The sequence below is a fragment of the Anopheles stephensi genome, chromosome 3 (genome assembly GCF_013141755.1).
Source record: "Anopheles stephensi strain Indian chromosome 3, UCI_ANSTEP_V1.0, whole genome shotgun sequence".
In the NCBI taxonomy this organism is placed as follows: domain Eukaryota; kingdom Metazoa; phylum Arthropoda; class Insecta; order Diptera; family Culicidae; genus Anopheles; species Anopheles stephensi.
Genome location: NC_050203.1, coordinates 17,309,657 through 17,328,810, shown reverse-complemented (window position 1 = coordinate 17,328,810; position 19,154 = coordinate 17,309,657). Strand labels below are relative to the sequence as shown.

Genomic DNA, 19,154 nt, shown 5'->3' with positions numbered 1-19,154 from the left:
TCCAGGATGCTGTGCCCAAAGTGTCCGGGTGTTGGCAAATCGTTTCTGTGTCTTTGGGTTTCCGGTAGAAGATGCGATATGGCTGGCTTTTCCTTTTTTTGTAATTGTTTTCCTGGGCGGGAAATTGAAAAGGGTGAAAGTGTACTTTAATATCCGGAGGATGTGGTTTGTTTTGTTTCATGTAAGATGTGACTGATTGTTGGCCGTGAAACCTTTCACTTGATTAGGGATTGGGTTTGACAATCGAAGTATTAAGCTGTTTTTACAGCAAAGAAAAATAAGAGAGAAGAAATAGAAACATTAGTAAAATAAGCATGAAAAATAGCAGAAAAGCTATACAAGTAAAAATAACTAAACATGGAAAGAAAGAAAAAAAAAACATTACAAGGAAATAGAGTTGAAAAATATAAAACTTAAATAATAAAATACATTGATTAAAAGAAAAGCCAAAAACACCAAACAAAGACAAAAAGTTGATTATAAATTGAACTAAAGAAAGAACTAACATAACAAAAAATAGTGAAGAAAAAAACAAAAATAAAAAAAAAATAGTTTAGAATGAAAACTGAAGTTGTAAATTTTGCGAAACAAAAGTAAAACAGTAAAAACACAAAAAGCAGAACATAAAACAAATAAAAAACGATCCTTAAACCATAAATAGAAAACAAAAAGAGAAGAAAGGTAAAGGCGTCTTTCCTGGAAAATGCTAGGGAAACCATTATCAAAAAAGAAACGAGTAAAACTTACCAAAAACCACACACTTCCATTTATTTTAAACCCCACACTTTTTCTACCATCGTTCGCTAAGGTCAAACAGTTTACCTAAGTTTTCCCTCTGTACTTACACTCGTACCATGCCCTTGTCTTCCTGTCTTTCACCGTTTTTTGTTTGCGTTCTACGGCTGGCTACTGCATGAGCCCACAATCCAGTTTTACTTTCCAGGTTTACTTTCCATTTTCGTCTGTCCGGGTACTGGCAAGTGTATGTGTGTGTGAGAGCACCATTTCCTCCCGCAGCTGGAAAACTAGTCGCGGCGTGGCGTGACGGGCTGGGTGGTGATCATCACCGGATTTGCGGTGTTTGAGTTGAACCGGTTGGGACGCCCTTTTTGCCCGTCGTGCGGTCGTTCCAGCGATTGCGCTTTTCCTCGTGCAACTTGTTCTAGAGTTGGTGTGTTTGAATTGAATGGGTTGGAGAATTCGGAAAAATTCGATGGGCAGGAGCGAACAGATCAGACAGGAGCAAAAAAAAGTTCAGTCAAAAGTTCAATCGAGTGAAAGAATGAATTGGTGGTCGGTGTAAAGCGGAGGTTTCAGTCCGCTGATGTTGACATTTTGGTCGTGTGGGTTAAGTATTTAAGTCTTCAAAGAAAACTGGTAGTTAAAGTAGAGCAAGGGACATAAAGGGTGGATGTTAGACTTGGAATTTAATAGCCCAACACCTAAGAGCTGGATGGATGATATTATCTGTGTAGAAAGCTTAAGTCTTCTCAAAAAAAGGACAAATTCTTGCACATGTCCACATTTTCTTGCTGAGCATGGCAACAGTCCTCTCGAATTGCATCGGTGCAACGTGCAAGACCGGTTCCGTACGCGGCACAGATGCAGTAGTGAGAGTGAAAAGCTCGCTTCTAACGGGAACCCAAACCCCTGAGGCAACCTCACATTCTCACTTTCTTCTTTACATTTGATATCGGCCGTGTGTTGTTACCTTCCCCGGTGGGCCGTTTTCCCCCCATTTCCACCCAACCGGTGGCTTGGTTTCGTACGTGGTCAAGTCAGTACTCAGTGTCAGAAGCTGAATGTAGTCACTGTTGTGTCGGTTCCGTTTCGTGATGCTATTGCTGGAAGGAAACAGTGAAACTAGATCATCATCACAGTGATTTGTGCTTTTGCGGAGGAGGGGGGGAGGAGAGCTGTGTGGGTGAGCTGTAGGTCTAGCAAGATATTGAACATTCGAAGTTCTGGAGTGCGTGCGTGTTCAAAAGAGCAGAACACATCAAAAACCGGATCGGTGGTATCATCTGGACGTTTCTCGGAATTTGTTCCGGTTTGCTCGTGTACGGTTTGAGATTGTTGTGTAGTTTGTCTTCCTTTACATGTGCCGATAGCGTTGAACGTGGGGCAGGAATACTGGTGGTAAGTTCAAACAAGGTGGTAGCTTATTGGTCTTTGATACTTGGGTCAATCGAATGGATGTGTGCTAACCGTCGAGGCCCAAAAGGTGCTCTTTAGTGTCTTTGGTGTAACAGTTTTCCGAAGTATTCATCATGCGGAAGGTTTTGAGCAAGAAGCGTAAGGTGAATGTGATACGTTCAGGCATTGTGAGCATCCATTTGTAATCCTATTGCATTTGGAGCAGGAGCCCACACGAGGCGAATGTGTGCTTTATGCAGATGATGTTGTGAATGTACGATGAGAGTAGCATCACAAGTGCTGTTGTGTCGTTTCGATAATGGTAAACAATGTACCTAAATGACGTTAAGATAGGTGTGAAAGGTCAAACCGGAAGCTTTCGCCGGGCATCAGGCATGGATGGTTTGCTTTCTCGGTTCACAGTGTTTGCCTAGGTGTTTGAAAAGGAGGGATTGAATAAAGGGGTGAGATAGCTAGCTCATTTGGGTAGTTTTGTACTTGACCTACAAAAGCACACAAACTGAGTAGCATTCGAGTAATTGAGCATGCAAAAGCTGTTTATTTGTTTGCAATGTTTTGATAACAGAAATTATGAAGATTAGCAGCGTTGAGGCATGCCAATACCATTCAAGACGAACTTATTGAAGCTTATGTACGTAGCTAAATCTGAAGATCATTCAAATGGATTAACTCTTCCAACATTCAGTACTGAATTCAGCAGTCATATGTTGATGAGGCCTACCAATTCATTTACAACTAAGTTTACGCAACCATTCAGTCCGCTCTCTTTTCCATTGCACCCGTAACTGTAATAAAAATAATAGAACAAGTTTTATTTTTATGTTTCCTCTGCAATATTCCAAACGGTACACGCTTAGGAACATGCCTCATGACGACATTCTCCCAGCACTGCAACTGTCAAACGGAGGCAATGACATTCGAGGGTAGTTATGTTTATTGGCCTTGCAGTACACCTCTTCGTGCTCGAGATATCCTGCACGCTGCTTTCTTCACCATCCAACCACGAACAGCCAGGTAGTCGGGTTGCGCAAGGCTCTCCTGCACTGGTTTGGGGCGTTAAGAGATAGTGTCTAAAATATGCAAATTTAGCAACACTGTTTCTTGCAGCTAGCAGCTTTGATTTGTAGGGTGCCCCGAACCGCGGGGTCAACTGGACCGATCTATTTCTGCCCAAACCGTTCGACCGCGATGGCTTTCACCTTCTCGTTGCAAGACTGTTTTTTTTGCGAGGAATATGTTTTTGCCAACTACTTACATTTAGCGATTGACAGCGAACGTACTCGCGCAAATGGGCAAATGCAGCAGCTCATTCACCCTGCCCTGTACTGCATTCGGCTCGTTTGAGACTTTGGCATGGTAGCGAGCAGGCTAATCTGAATTGCTATGAGGCGGCGCAAAAGGTTCATTGACTGGTCCCCGCGGGGGTAGGCTTCTCCAGGACGACCGGTACGAAATGGTGTCAACTGCAGCGGATGATGGTATTACGATCCGAGGAAAGGGAAATCGCAGTGGCCAAACCGGTGCCTAGTTTGTTAGCGGCGGCAACTAGTTTTACACCACCTAGGAGCGTGGTTGATGAACTTGCTGACTCATTAGTTAGTTAACGAGTTAGATGCAGATCATCGGATCAGATCGCTTTTTTCGCAACATATAACAATGATATTGAGTGGGTTTTATGTGTTTTGTCCTGTTCACTTTTGTTGGCTGTTGATGTGGACATCGTAATCCTTAATTTATGACAGTCGGAAGTCGCGATCGTGAGACCTGGGTTCAATTTTGCCTTGATATGGAATTAGTAAATTTATTTCTTAAGAGCCAATGTTACTGTTGTTTGATGTTGGATAATTTTAATGCCTTTGAAATAGCGCCATGTTGCGCTTGAGCTCAGTAGCTCATAATAAACAATGCAAATCAGGTCCCACCACAAGTTGAACAGTAAATTACGCGCTAGACATTTCCAGTCTTTTGTGTTGATAATTGTTATTTTTAAACATCATTTAAAGATCTTGTTTAATGCATATTTAAACACTTATCAAAAATTTTATTGCATTACAATCGTTCTCCATTTTTCCACAGTGCAAACGCAAAATCATTCGCTGAGGACGAGGTGATTGAGAAGTGCGAACCTACGGGCAAAGGTGGACACCCGCGGCATACGCGCAAAGAGGACAAAAAGACCAAACCGGACGATGCGGCCACGGTGGGCACACCACGGACGACCGATTTTCATGGCAACAAAGGGCCCCCGGATGGTGAGCGGGCCCAACGGTTGGCAACGCATCCGCGCACCAGCATCGTGCACCGCGAACCGATGGACGAGGTCGTCGTTGGGAAGCCACCGAACCGTGAACGCGTAAACTCTACCTCACACTACTCGACCGAGAAGAGTGGCTCGTCGGGCTACTACAGCACCAACCTCTACTCGACCGGTGGGTCCTCGGTGGACGAGCACATCTACTGCGAACCGATCGACCGGTGCCCACGCACCCAGCGGCTCGAAGACGCAGCGAGCGTCAAGCGGACGAGCACGGTAAAGTCCGCAAGCCAGGCGACGAGTGAGCCAGTGAAGACTAGTGCCAGCTGTGATAGGAAGCGGGGCGGGAATGATCAGGAACTTTCGGAACTGCAGCGCAATATCCGGGGGCTGGAGCAGTACTACTATCCGGCCTCGCTGTCATCTCCAACGGTCCCGGTGCAGATAAGTGTGATGCGGGCATCAGTCGTACAGCAGCCTCTGCATGCAGCTTCCAACATTGGGGCCGAAGCGGGTGGAGCTGGTGGAGTAGATCGTACCGAAGGTTGTGAGGTTCAGGAGCGGTCTCAGGAGCAGCAGGAACAGCAGCAGCTGTCTGTCATAATGGAGGGCAATGATGGACAGATCCCTAGGCCTATTTGGCCACTGGATACGGACGATTCGTTGATGGATATTAATCTGGAGTCGTTCCGTATGGCAAACCACAGCAGTCAGAATTTGATTGGGTTCGAAAGTCCAACGCTGTCCTCGATCTCCGAGAGTGAGATGTACGCGATGCGCGATCAGGTATTGGATGGCGCAGCGGAGGGCACTAGTCGCAAGAAGTCCCAGTACGAGGAATATCTCGAGTTCCATAACACGCGCAACATACTGGAGCAGATCCGGGGAAAGCTAAACACGCTGCTGGAACAGCGAACGGAGCAGCAAGAGCAAGCCTCCCAACGGATACCGAGCAATCCGGGCAATCCGTTCGTAAAGGAACCGGGGCCGAGTGAAACGGAGCTGGAAAAGAACATTGCCATCTTGAAGGCGGACCTGGACGGGTACTTGCGCACCATGAACCAGAAGAACGAGAACGAAATCCGCCGCTTCTGCAAGGGCATGAGTCGGGAGCCGAAAGTGGTGGCCGTCCAGAACGCGGTTGAGCAGCGAAATCGTTCCCGGTCCGGATCAATTCTAAGCCTAGAGCATGACTACGAGCTGCTGGAGCGGACGGGTGCCGTCCCGTACCCGACGTCTTGCGGGTCGGAATCAGTGTTACCGTACTATCAAGTACTACCACCGGACATATGTGAGGGACGTCCACCGGCAGCCTTACCAGCCGCAGCGTTGGTGCTTAACCGACGCTCCCCACCGAATCCATTCGCTCAAGAAGTACGTCAGCACGGCGGTGCAACGGGGTCCGTTGGTGGGCTGCATTCACTTTGCTGCCAGCAGCGTTACCTGAACAGTGATGAAATTCGGGTCTGCAATCGGTATGGTGGGTGCGAGCGTACGGATCCGAATGTGGCCATCGATATGCCTGACAGTGATGACGGTGAGGTTGGGAAGACGTTCGTGACGGGGACTGGCGGTCGTGGTGGTGGTGGTGCTCGTAGTGGCGATTGTCGAAGTGTCAGTATTGGAATGCCGGAGGATGAACCGGCGGATGGTGATAGGGTGGGTAGGCGTGGGTCACGTGTGAAGCTGAAAACCGACCCACCGGATGGGTGCCAGTCGAAGGGTGAATGTGTCAGTGATAGTGGGAGTGGGGGGCAGCCACATATGGCGCACTGTGATTTTAACCAGCTGCAGCGCAACATCACGCTCGAGCGCATCATCCTGATGGAGAGCCTCGGCAAGTCGCGCAACGGCCAGTTCGGTGATAAGGAGAAGATGCTGCTCGAGTGGCACCAGAACAAGCCGAGCTGCTGGGAGCTGTACTACGGTGCCAATCGAGAGGAGCATCCGCCCCATCAGACGCTGATCCGGAAGATGAAGCTCGGCCGCAAAAGCACGGTGTGCATTTCTTACGTGAGTAGTGTGATTTTTTTAATCTTTGCTATCGATCAGTTGTAAATTGGCTTCGGTGGCTCATAATACATCATGCGCCGTAGGTCCCACCAAACGTAGTAGGCAAAGGGATTTGGCTAGGCTATCCTTAAGAGTTTTTTCACCTAAGAATTGGAGTTGCATTTTCCATAACATGTCAATGATTGGATCCCAAAATTGGGGACAGACTTTAAAGTTGTTGTAGAGGTTTAAGATACTTTTACAAATCCAGTAAGAAGAATCTGATCTCCAGAGAAGTGATTCGGTGGGACCAATCGAGCATCGTTTAGTTTGAACCACTAGATAGTTTCCTTGGACTGGAAGTCCGGAGATTCCCAGCCATAACTAACGGATCGAAATTCTAACGACATTCGCTCATGTGATGAAATTCGTAAAAGCAAAACATTATTCATCCACATGTCTGTCGGACCGTTGCTCACCACCATCAGCCTTATGGCAACAAAATCGATTTGACCCTCGGAAGATCGATGTGATCGTAAAACGATCCGATGAAATTTAAATCCACCCATCGCCCGGCCATCAGCCAAGTTCATTGCCAAAGTCCGGTCCCGGTGGCGCTGGCAAATTTTGATTGTGTATCATTCCGCGCACCCCCACCCCCCCACCCCCTCAAATGGCTTGTGTGCCGGGTGATTTGAAAGACACATATTTCACACAGTAAGCGTGTCGTAAAGCGGCCCCTTCCACCTCGTGAGGATCGCCCGGCTCGAATGTGACAAATATATTGGAGTAGCATTTTTGAAGAATCTGAAGGACACCACTTTTTTGGGCGTCCTGAGCTCAAGGATGTTTGTTGGGTGTCACACACACACAGGCGCGATTGCTTTCTTTGAGTTTGTTTTCATATTTTCCAATCTCAGTTTAAAATGCCTCAATGTCATGGCGCTGATAGTGAATTTTTTGACACTGTTTTGTAATGGAAATTAGCGATGGTGAAGACTTGCTATCGAGCAGCTGCTTATAACAAAACATTTGCATATCAATCAATCAGATAATTTGATGAGGGCGATAAGATGGAAATCAAAGCAGCAATTTCACATTCTAGCGCAACCTGATCGCCACACTGTGGAAGCGTTAAATACGCCACAATGGCTGGTGCGTAAGTAAATAAGCAAAGAGACTTCTGACAATACAATTGCAATGTTTAATATTCAAGGAAGTCTTCTAAAATCGAAGCGAAATCGATTTCGGAGCGGTGGCTTCCACAGCATCCACATCGAAACGTGCACACGGTGTAACGCTTCTCTGCTGATTGCAAATTACATTCCACCGGCGGTGGCGGTGTGTTTGTAGAACGCTTGAGAAATTTGTTCATGCGACATTTTTGCCTCGAATTCGTTCGCTAAACATCGCGCCATCGCCAAATGGCGATTCCGTCCGTGCGTTACTTCCATGTCAACAAAGGCTGAGGTGGCTGTTTGGCAAAGGAATTTGATTTGGCAGTTGGTTTCCATAACATCATCATCGTACACTGTGCGTAATGGAAAAATGGCTAATTTTGCGGGTGGATTGGGTTTAGCGGAGACAACATTCGGCCTGCCACGGTGGTTCGCTTGTTTGTTTGTTTGTTTGTTTCTGTCCCAAGCAAACGATAACGGTGTCCACGCACGCCGGGACAATGGCACGAACGAATGGAATGTAAATACCCGATGCTTGTCATATCTATCATGACCGCACATTGGGGCCTTTTTTGTGATGAGAAACGGGTAGTGATGTGCAATGTGTAATTGGATGTGTTTATCCTGAGTTTGACATTTCGATACGATTGAAGTTGTTTATTAATAGTTGGCGTAGCAGGTTTGGCGATCAGGTGGCGGAGGCGATAGCGACACCGGTCCTCGCACGACAGGTCCGGGGATCAAATCCCATTCAGAGGACTGACTATTCAGCTTCGGGTAAAATGGTAAAATGAAGCCATGGAATAACAGACCAAACAATGGCCACCACCTGCCAAACTCCCATCCAACATACAAAATCTGTAAAGTTAAAGCTCTGCCTCATCGCCAATCTTCAACACAAAACCCTCCGATTGATATCCTCTCTGCAGAAGCACAATCCAAATACTTTCCTCCCACCGTTGACGACCCGTTGGTGATTGGTTAACTTGGGTGCCACTCCATTTCGCGGAACGGCTCAGCGTCCGGGAAACCTTGGCAGGGTAATACTCTGATTTAGGAGCATCGATTGGCTCGATTCTCGCAATAATCGGCAGACAGCTCTGCCTAGCTGGATCAACCTTCAAATGGATTCCAACGCATGACCCGGCAAGGTTTTCATCACTCATTTGCAAAAAGAAACTGTCCACACCTGTGCACAAATGGAGTGGCTGTTTGGAGCGGAGAATGCTGACATCAGCCATCCGACTGTCCGACCATCTTGGAAAGTGGGATCTCCCACGCTGGCTGAAGGTTCAATTTTCAAAATTTATGACCACCGGCTTTGCTGCAGTCAAGTTGCTTCCCGGTTTCCGGAAGTATAGTTCCTTCCGCTTAATAACCCAAGGCCTTCTACTATCGGTGTAGCCTACAGAACAGAGTCTCCGACAATTTTCCGTTTTTCCGAGTGGAAGATAATGGAACTCTTCCTCTCTCCCGCTGTCCTTCGCTTTTCTCTTTGATTGATCTTGAGGCATAGTCGATAGATGGCCCGGTAAGTCTTCTCCCGGCACAGCACGACCGAGCTTGCGAGTGGTTAAATTTGGAACATTCAAATTTCTTCACTAGTTGGAGGATGGGATCCTAACCACGGCTGTCGGTTTTAGTTGCTGATGATGGATTTATCGGAAGATGATGGTTTCTTCTGTGGGGTCAGCTCAGTGGAGCAAAACCGGGTGGAGCAGCAGCGAGCGGTTTCCACCGAAAAACCTTCTCGTTTCGGTGTCATAATGAGCTTCGGAAGAGATTAGTGGTTCGAGGCTGTACGGGAAGCCATGTCGGAAGTTCCGAATACCACCTGAGGGTGCACACGCGTTTCAAGATGATTAGATAAAATCGATACACCCGCGTGCCTGGGTGATAGAATTTTCGCCGGTGGAATTTCGCACGCGTAACTAAATGAGCGATCGTGTACAAAACTCTACTCTCGGTGCAAAAGTAATCAGGATTTACCTGCCACGCCATGACCGATTAATCGCCCTGGAGATGAGTTTGTTGGAGAGTGTGCCTTGCTGTGTGGTTTTGTATGGTGATGTTACGAGATAGGGCTGCAAGGGTTTCGTTTGCGAAAGATTTGTTCAAGACAGTTCCCCGATCCGGTTATTTATCGTTCAACAAACGAGACCTAGTTCACCATAATCATTCACTTTAAAGGATTGTATCAGTTTTGTACTGAAGTGATTTCATTCATTACAGCCACAATAAGATTGCGGAATGTGACAAGCGAATTATTAAAATGAGTCACACATTCCCATGGGCCGTGTGAAGTCGTTTAAAACAAAACCGGCCAAAAGGGAAGCACTTTAACGTCCGCTAAGGTCATAATCAATTAGGGTTACGGTGTCGGTTGGGGATTATTATTATGAGCACTACTCGCTGAACTGAAATGCCAATTTGTTCTCGATTTTATGTGTCGGTTTGGGATACCTTTCGGTGGTGCTGGTCTTTAGAGTCTTCCTTCTAAATGTCATCCGGCGTGCTGAGTCGATTGAGCCGTTTCGGGAGGTGAATTGTTATGTGCAAAAATTATGCTCCCTTGTTCATGTATAAGATATGCTTTTTGCACTTTAGAGGTAAGATAAATAATCATCAGCAAATGAGGTATAATTATTAATGAGAGCATAAAATATTATATCCTTGTTTTTAAACCTATTTAACGGCGAGTGAATTAAACAAATCGGCTTTAGCCTGGAATTTTGCTTATAGTTAATTTATTATTATTGTCATTCATTTATTAATCCAATCAATGTTTGGACCTTAACTTCAATCAGAAAACGATATCTTCCTGTGGAGTTCAAAGAGGTATGCAGCAGTTACATTTTATGCTCGGGATTGTTTTTATTTCCTCGAACAAATTGTTTGAATTGATGCACTTTTATTGGAATGTTGTTGCAATTAATAAATTTATTATAAATTCCGATCATTCAATAATGAATTGCTCCTTTAAACATAAAAAAAACCGATAAATTTTTAGAGCTGCTATCAGTGGTATCCTAGAAAGCAACTTCCACTCCAGACTATTTCAATGCGGCATCAAGGTTTTCCGTATGCCACTCGCTAATGGCAACTTAATAATTCCATTTGGCGAGTGCTCTGTAAATAGATCAGATTGCTTAGAATTCAAGTATTATTGTTATCATTGGCGCAGGCAATGAAGTCAATCCAGTTGTTGGAGTCGGGGCATTTCTCCAAGTTCATCGGTCGCTTCGTTCGCCATAACTCTCGCTATAATCCTTGCCAGGGTGGCCACTACCCGAGGCAGCATCATCTGCACCATCTTCGGGCAGCCTAGCTCGCCTAGCTCCATTAAGCTGATTAACCCGCACAGTGAAACAACAAGTGCTATTTTAATTGCAACAGACGCTCGCCTGGTCGGTGCGAACGAAACCGGCATAAGGAAAGGCGTGCATACGATGACCCAGTCCAGCCCAGCTGCTGCTGCTGCTGGTGCTGGATCGTGATCGAGCCGTTGGCCGTCCGCCACAATTTCGGTGAACGATTGACCTGTGCCAAAAAACTCATTTCCAAGGTCCGTGCCGTGCGTAATGCCGCGAGGTCGGTGTTGGGTGAAATATTTTCAATCCAACCACCCATCGAACCCACCACCCCACTTGCTCCGGCCGTTTCTCTTTTGTAGCGGGGTGCGTTGGGGAGTAATTTTCGGCAGCACATGATGTTTTGGGCGTTTGTTGTTTTTGATTGGCAAAAAAAATAGTAAAAAAAACCGAACATTAAAGCAGCCGGTATGCGAACGATCACGTACCGTGTGTGCCGTCGTCCTTATGCTTGTGTGCGGCAGTGAAATGTGTAAATAATGCATCGGTACAATTTGTATGTGCCGCTCGGTGCGTAGCAGTTATGCGATGAACCCGCAATTATGACCTATTGGTGAAAAGCCGCACCAGGAGTGGGAAGGAGAGGGAGAGGGAGAGAGAGAGAGAGAGAAAGAGAGATAGAGTGGGAGTGAGGGGAGAGTATAAATATAGCATAAAAAGATGTTCGAATAGTATTTTAACTAATGGAAAGTGTTGTTTGTCGATGCGTTAGTTGATTGTTATTGCCATTCCTAACAACTTCATTAAGCAACTTAGCTTCGTAAGAAGACGATAAGTGCTTTACAAAAAATACAGTGATTTTAGCGGTTATTTGTTGTGTTTTTTTACTGCGATTAGCTCTATGGTTTTTATAATTTTAGAACCAAATTCATGCATGTATCCACTTTTTTCCATTACTTTATTGCCCATTTTAGTCTTTTTTGACAGTAGCATTTACTTGTTTATTTGTTGTAAATGTGTTTGTTTGTTTGTTTTGTGATTTTAGACATGTTTTTGAAATTTTAATTTATTTTTGATTGAAAATAAAATTTCTCTTCATTGAGTTTCGCAAATTTTATTTAAATTAAATATTTTTTTTTTAACATTTGATGCTTATATTTCATTCTTGATGCTGCAATGCTTCAAGTTTTCTTGTTTTGAACCATGAAATGTTTAATTAATGTTTTTAATGCTTGACTTTAACGTTATTTAATGCTTTTTGTTGAAAACTACAGTACAAACATAGTACATAAGTACATAGACATAACATCAAGACTATTGTTGAGTTCAAAATTAGTCGGATTAGATTATTTGGTTTTTTTATTGATTCAGTTCAGTAATTGCTGAAGCATTGCCTAAGAATAAAAAATGTGCAAAGAGCCAAAGATGCCTAAATTATTTCGAAAATATTTGGATTTGGAATTTGATTACTAATCTCATTTTGTTATCTATCTTGAGATGGCTTCATAATTTGACGCATGTTTACCTACAGCGCATGGATGTTTTTATAAACTTACATTTAAAATCTTAATTAACTTAATTTAAAAAAATGACATTTAATAAAAATATTTTTGCTAAAATAACTACTAGCTAATAATATTTAAGAGTTTGTTTAAACTCTTAAATATTAACCTTGCGATAATAATTGCAGAGGAATATTTTAATTTAAAAATAAGTATTGTTCTGTACATTAAAAAAAATCCAAAAGAAGTTAAACCAACACGCAAATATTATACGTGACACTTGGTGTTCATTCACCGCGAATGTCACACGCACACGCGTTTGACGAAACCATGGGCACAAACCTGTACGGGCAATCACGGCACGGTTGTTGTGCGGTTTAATGTTCGCCAAAACCTTGTCAAATTATCATTACTCACCTTCGGGCCGTCGGGCCATACGTTTGAAACATTCCGAATTTAGTCGTGCCATAACGGGTGGGAATGCATCACTCACGGAGCGTATGTAAAAACCGTGTGTGTGTGCTTGTAACGAGCTGTTCGTCCCAAAACACTTGCGGAATGCAGCTGAACGAGCCGAAACATGGGAACCAACCGGGGATACTCAAGAGAGAGAGAGAGAGAGAAGCTGTTGGTTAACGTTCCAAGTGCTTAACGATTTATAGCGTCCTTTTTGGGGTGGGTTCGATGAATGGTGCGTCCAATCGGTACGGAGGGGAGAGACTTGTTGGGGGGCAATAAAAAGCTCCGGTGTGAAGCTGGGTTAGAGAGCTGAACAAAAAGTAGGTCCAACGGTGGTGCTTCATTCAGATCTCTTCTTGGTATCTTCACCGACGTCGGCCTCCCTACAACCTGAAGCATAATTATGTTGGCGCTTCTTCAGCCAGGTCCCCCACCCCGAAAAGCGTCGATGATGGATGGGTAAATGTTGAATGAATAAGAGGCCTTTAAATCACCTGTTTGGCCAGCGTGGCAGCTCGCCTTTTTGCTAGCGTCTAAGCCTAAGCGAAAGAAATAGATTAAGAGACATTTTCTTCGCATAAAACGAATCTTTCCAGCCGGCTTATGGCGATGGACGCTGTTGTGGGCTCCTGTAAGCAGGCTTAAGACGCGTTTATGACTCTTCCGAGAAGCGTTCGTTAAAGCGCTTTACGGCAATCAATTGTGCAAAGAGCTCTATTGATTTGCGAAGAGGAAAATAATTGAACCTTGTTGTGCAGTGGTTGGTTCTTTTCCACCTACCTTAAGTAGGTCTAATCATTGCTTGAAACCGTGTCTATACAAATCTTCAGGAAATTACAACGCTTTGCGGCAATGTTGTCGATGTAATTGAGGCAGATTTGTAGCTTTCGTTGTTCGTTGTAATAATATTTAGAGAACGCTTTCCGTTGAACAACATATTGCACTATTGATGTTTAAATATTTAACACACGAGCTGTTGCTGCAAAAGAAGATGCTCAACTGCATACCAGCGCCGTGTATGCATGGTACAGAGATGTACAAAAGTTGGTAAGCGTTACATGCTGTTTTGAAAATCGGCTCGACATGGCGTTACCGAACGGTGCTACCAATTAGCGGATACCGGTGCGGTACACCACGAAATTGAACTTCAACCCATAAACCCTTACATCACGGTACCGCCACCACTGTCCACACAAACACACAGGCTAGTTCACACGTGGTCATGCATCGGTGAGTACATCGGCTGGTTTTGGGCTTTCCACTTCCATTCGAGTGGCTGCTGGCATCCTGTGGTAACGTGGTGGCAATCTCGTTGATGACCTTCCAGGGCAAGGTACGGTACGTATACCGGGCCGGCCACCCTTTTGTTATGGTTTTGATTTGACGTTATCATACGTTGGGGGTTATTTGATTGCTGGCGATTAGACAGGAACGATAAACACCTCAATTTCATTATGCTTTTATTCTATTAGCTTGTCTATTTTCACTATCGTGTTTGGTATTGTTATGATACGTTATGTTTACAGTTTCCTCGTGTTTCAATAAATATGCTTCGTTTCATGTTTTCCTCCTTTTATATTATGTTTTAGAGCTTTTCTGAAACTGTTCTCGCTTTTAGTGGCACAGCTGATTGATCACTATTGCTTACTTAGCTACTTCATGATGAGTTAGAGTAACCTTAGTACATTACTATAGAAATAACGAAAGTACTCCATTTTTATTTTATTTTCATGTTATTGTTTTATTTATTAATTTTTTATTTTTTTTATTCAGAGTTATATTTTGCTTCCGTTTGCAGAGTTTCTTTTTTGCTCTTGAATTAACGTTTTGCTCAGCAATGTTTATGATAACTTAGAAATCAAGCGAAGATTAGTTTTATTGGTTTGTTTCTATTTAGTTTTTGTCAGTTTTCTCATATTTTTTTGCATTACTTGGATAGTTATAAAGTTTTATATATAATTTATTATTATTTTTTTATTTATGTACCTGTAACTAGTTTTATAGAATTTATTTGTTTTGCTAATATTTTGTTTTGTTAATGAATTAGATCTGTCTTCAAATTTTATTTGACTATTTTATTTGTAGTATTTTTCAGCATTAGTTTTATCTGTTTCGTGGTAATCAGTGTTGTTTTTTCTCTAATTCTTTGTTTCAGTTTGCTAGTAGATTAGCTTTCTTTTTTAGTGTCCTTTTTGTTTTCTTTATTTTGTTTTTAGGGTTTCTATATATTTTTGTTTTTAATACCCTTTTCAACGTTTTTTGGTATTTTAATGTTTCTATCTTACACTCCTCACTTCTGCCACTTTAAATAAAAAAATCTTATTTTTCTTATTTGAATTTACGTTGTACATTGTTGCTTAAACTTTAATTAATGATTTCAAAAAAGTATATATCTTGATTGTTTTGATATAGTCATTTATGTTAATGTGAATAACAAATTTACTCAAAATTATTGTTATGACATAATCGGAAGATCATTCGACACGAAACGGTTCCCCCCCTCTCCGTTTTCGTGTACACGCAAGCGATGCCCGTACAATTTGGGTTCGATTTACGCCGTTTACCGTATGATTGGGTCGCCTCACCAATAACCATTCACCTCATTGGGAATCAAATGAGATGATCAAACGCCATGGTCATCTTTACGCTTCGTACTTCGGGTGATTGGAGTTGGAAGAAGAATCGCCGTCACGCCGCCATACCGTCACGCCGCCCATTACAAGCAGCAACTTTAAAGAAAGGTGCCCAAGCGTGCCCTAAAATCTCCCCACCGTCCACGGTCGGGAGAAAAAAAGAGAGGGAGAGAAAGAGAAGATGAAGAAATACAATAAATAGAAGCAAAAAATGCCGACTCTCTTCCTCGTCGGCCATGCATACGATCAAACGCAGCGCAAAATACCTGTGCGCGTGCGAATCATTCAACGTACGGGTAAGTGCGAGAAAATGACCAAGAAAACAGGTGGTGCTCACCACGTGCTCAGGAGGGTGGAGGAGAAGGCCGGCAAAGAAAAGATGCACATCATCATCAGTAATAATAAACGATGACGATGCTGATGATGTTTTATTAATTCGGTCAAAGTCAAATAAACACACGTACGAGGTCTCGTGGCCGGAGGTTCAGGCGTGCTGTTGTTCCTTGGCTCACCACGATGACAGTTTGGCGCCGCGTTGTTTAAGTGGTCGGACGGTCGTGGTGGCCATCTCGTTTATCGGTGTGTTGCATGGGGTGCCAAAGGGGAGGGAAATTGCATGTGCGGAAAATGGGCACACAACTTCGGTCGATTTGTCATCGGATCGGAACAGTGGTGGATTCCAAGTGTCTTTGTGTGTGTGCATTGAATGAAAACGGTTTGGTCTCGACGGTCGAGTTACGTTGAGGTAGGTCGCACGTTCACGATGTGACGGTGCAGATCGAAGGTGTTTTTGATTGTTTTATTGTGTTTGGATTTTTTATTGATTTAAAGCAGAGTTCCTTATCGTTGCTAAAACAAAGTTGAAGAAGAATTTTATCGATTTTTAGGTTTTGTAAAGTTTTTTTTTATCAAAGTGTAATTTCTTTATTAATTATGAAATTTGGTATTCGTATTTAAATTATACTTTATGTAAAATCTTTTATATTTCAAATTTATTTTAATAGATTATCAGTCTTATATCAAGCTGTTCTTAATTTTTGGTACAAACGAACCGACCACGAATCTCTATATTTTTCCTCAATTTGACGATAAATTCCCTCCGGGAAACTTCAAAGCTCATGCAACAGAGTGAAAAAAAGCCAGCCATCGTCCAACAGATGATGAAAACGTTAAACAAATAAAATTCCAATTGAAACCCTTCTTCGCTTGATCGAGTGCGACGGAGTGCGAAAGGTTAGGGTTGTTACGATCAATTCACGAGTGGCCACCGCAAACCAGCTAAACGCAGACGCTGGGAAAAGCCTCCCAAAACTCATAGTTCGGATTCCCAAACGAAAGGTCAACCTGGTCGGTACCGGCGAGTGGAGGGGAACCGACCCACGAGCCACACGCGACATGCAGTGAAATGGCGTAACCGGTCATTCAAATTTTCGGTCCACCGTCTACCGGCGCCGGGTCCTCCGTCTGTGACCATTTCTTTCGTGGCCACACAATGTCAGTCAGACTGGGGGCGAATGCTGGTGGCTGGTTGGTTTAATATTGTTTCGCTTTTTTTTTCGGACACTTTTTGGAGGTCAACCCGAAGTCCGAACTCCGGCATTTGGTGTGGAGGCGAGCCTAATAATAAACGTGCACTGCCTAACCCCGGCTGCCTCACGACGACCGACCGACCGATGTTTTCGCCTCACGGTCAGCTGTTTAACGGTAGCGTGAAATTTAATTAGAGATTAGCCTGGGTGGCTGACTTTGGTGGCCGGATGGAACTAGGGCTGCTGAGGCAAACTGGTGGTGCACCGATCTTTTGTCTTCGTCAAGACTCGTTTGTTGATGCATTTTAATTGTTGGTGGGTTGTTTGGGGTGGCGCGTTGTTATTGTTTCAAGATTGTTTGTTTGATGTTGTCGGTTGGTAAGTTGGGCCTTTTGCTTCGCGACTGAGTGTGTAAGGTCTTCTGAGACAACGTTGTTATCGCAATCGTTGCGTATGTTGCGTGTGTGATGTTTACAAATGATAATTATGCTGAAATACGGTAAGTTATTATGATGTGTTTGTTAACTCTTTTGCGTGGAGCTGGACTCTAAACTCTTAATCTGACTGCAGGCTATCCAATCATACATCATATGGCTATCCAAAATCTAGGTCTTTTTGACGGAAGTATCGACTTCAACATTGGAAAGATTTTAAAGACTGGATCGTCCCGTACCATCCTCATGGTATAACCAGAGATGATAGCTCATTGCGTTCGACATACGTTGACCAAAAATCGTTCTGAGCATTTTCCTCTCGTCCTTCCACGCATACAGGGTCAATAAAGAGGGTTCCAGAGAGGGGTTCTTCAATGTCCTTCCACGCATACGATAGCCAACATTTTTTTCTGAGTATTTTCTTCACGAACGCAGCTAAGAGAAATTTGTCAGATTCTATAAAAGTTTAAGTCTTAGAGGCGTATGTGGATTGGAGCAGTTAACTCTGGATCCCTGGAGTCGAATCTAAAACAAGGAGAGAGAGAGAGAGGAAGTATCTGGGAGTTTAGAAATATCCAACGTACCTTTAAAGATGTTTACCATCATTACAGATTTTTTTTGTCATTCAGACGAAAAAGTCTTACCTGCTCAAATAACTTGAAAAACACCCTAAAACGAACACAATGCTACAAATTGCTTTGCTGCGCTTTGATCAATGGTTTCCATTGGAATTTCGAACCGAAAATTCCATTCATTCTCATGTCCTCCAGAATTGGACCTTTACTGCCTAACGAAAACCTAAATGAGACATTCACCAAGAAGTTTTTTGTTGGTACCAACCACCCCGGTCGTTGACTATAATACCTAAGGCCTACAATTTCCAAGCTTCTGGAGATAGGTTTCATATATCATCCGTTTTGTGTGGCACATCCGTCTTGGCCACCAGTTAGTTTCTCTGACCACAGACAAAGCAAGGTGCATTCGTATCCGATCGGCAAAAATCGGGGATGGCTTCGCGTGTAAAATGTACCAAGTCTCGGTTTGGCTTGTCGCCATCCGACTCGGGGCACGGGGTCGGTTACCTTCAGCCCATTCGCGTCGGTGCTGCATTGTGCTTCGGCTGCTGCTGCTGCTGCATTCGAATACCGAACGGGTTGCGAGTTATGCAACCGGTCGATCATCTGCGACGTGCGCGACCATCGGGTCCAAAATTTACGATCGCGATCATGGCAAGGTTAAGGCAAACCGCACCGATTGTGATCCGGCCCGGCAATGGAACGTGTGGAACTTCATCAATGTGTCAAACGTTTGATCGGCAATTCCTGAAGCTTCTCCAAAGAGGTGGTGCGATATTGTGGCTCTCACGAAATACAAAGTTGCTGTAGAACCTGTCGATGGTAGGACTAATTGTGATTGGATTAATTTATACTGCCAGAATAACATTAGAGTTTCCTTTGGCACCGTGTAGTGGGAAAAAACAGGTCCCCGAGCGATCCATCCCGCTCGCATGAATATTTTACGTTATATCACTGTATATGCTGTCGATTGGGAAGATCGCAAGACCTGTTGACGCCGGGGACGATACCGGGGGGACAATAAAGGCATGCATTCATCACGCCTGCAATATCGCTTACGTAAGGTTTGCTCCCTTTACTTACGAAATAAAAAGTCGAGCCCTCCCCGAAATGGACTGTTCATGTTCATC

General features: G+C 43.9%; 1 protein-coding gene across 1 annotated transcript in view; it reads left to right on the top strand.

The window, feature by feature from the left end:
* Positions 1 to 19,154, top strand: part of LOC118509919 — a 63,407-nt gene that overhangs the window by 17,975 nt on the left and 26,278 nt on the right. Inside the window, exon 3 of the mRNA XM_036051229.1 lies at positions 4,234 to 6,424. Coding sequence (XP_035907122.1) covers positions 4,234 to 6,424 — 2,191 coding nt within the window. The remainder of the gene's footprint in view (positions 1 to 4,233; positions 6,425 to 19,154) is intronic.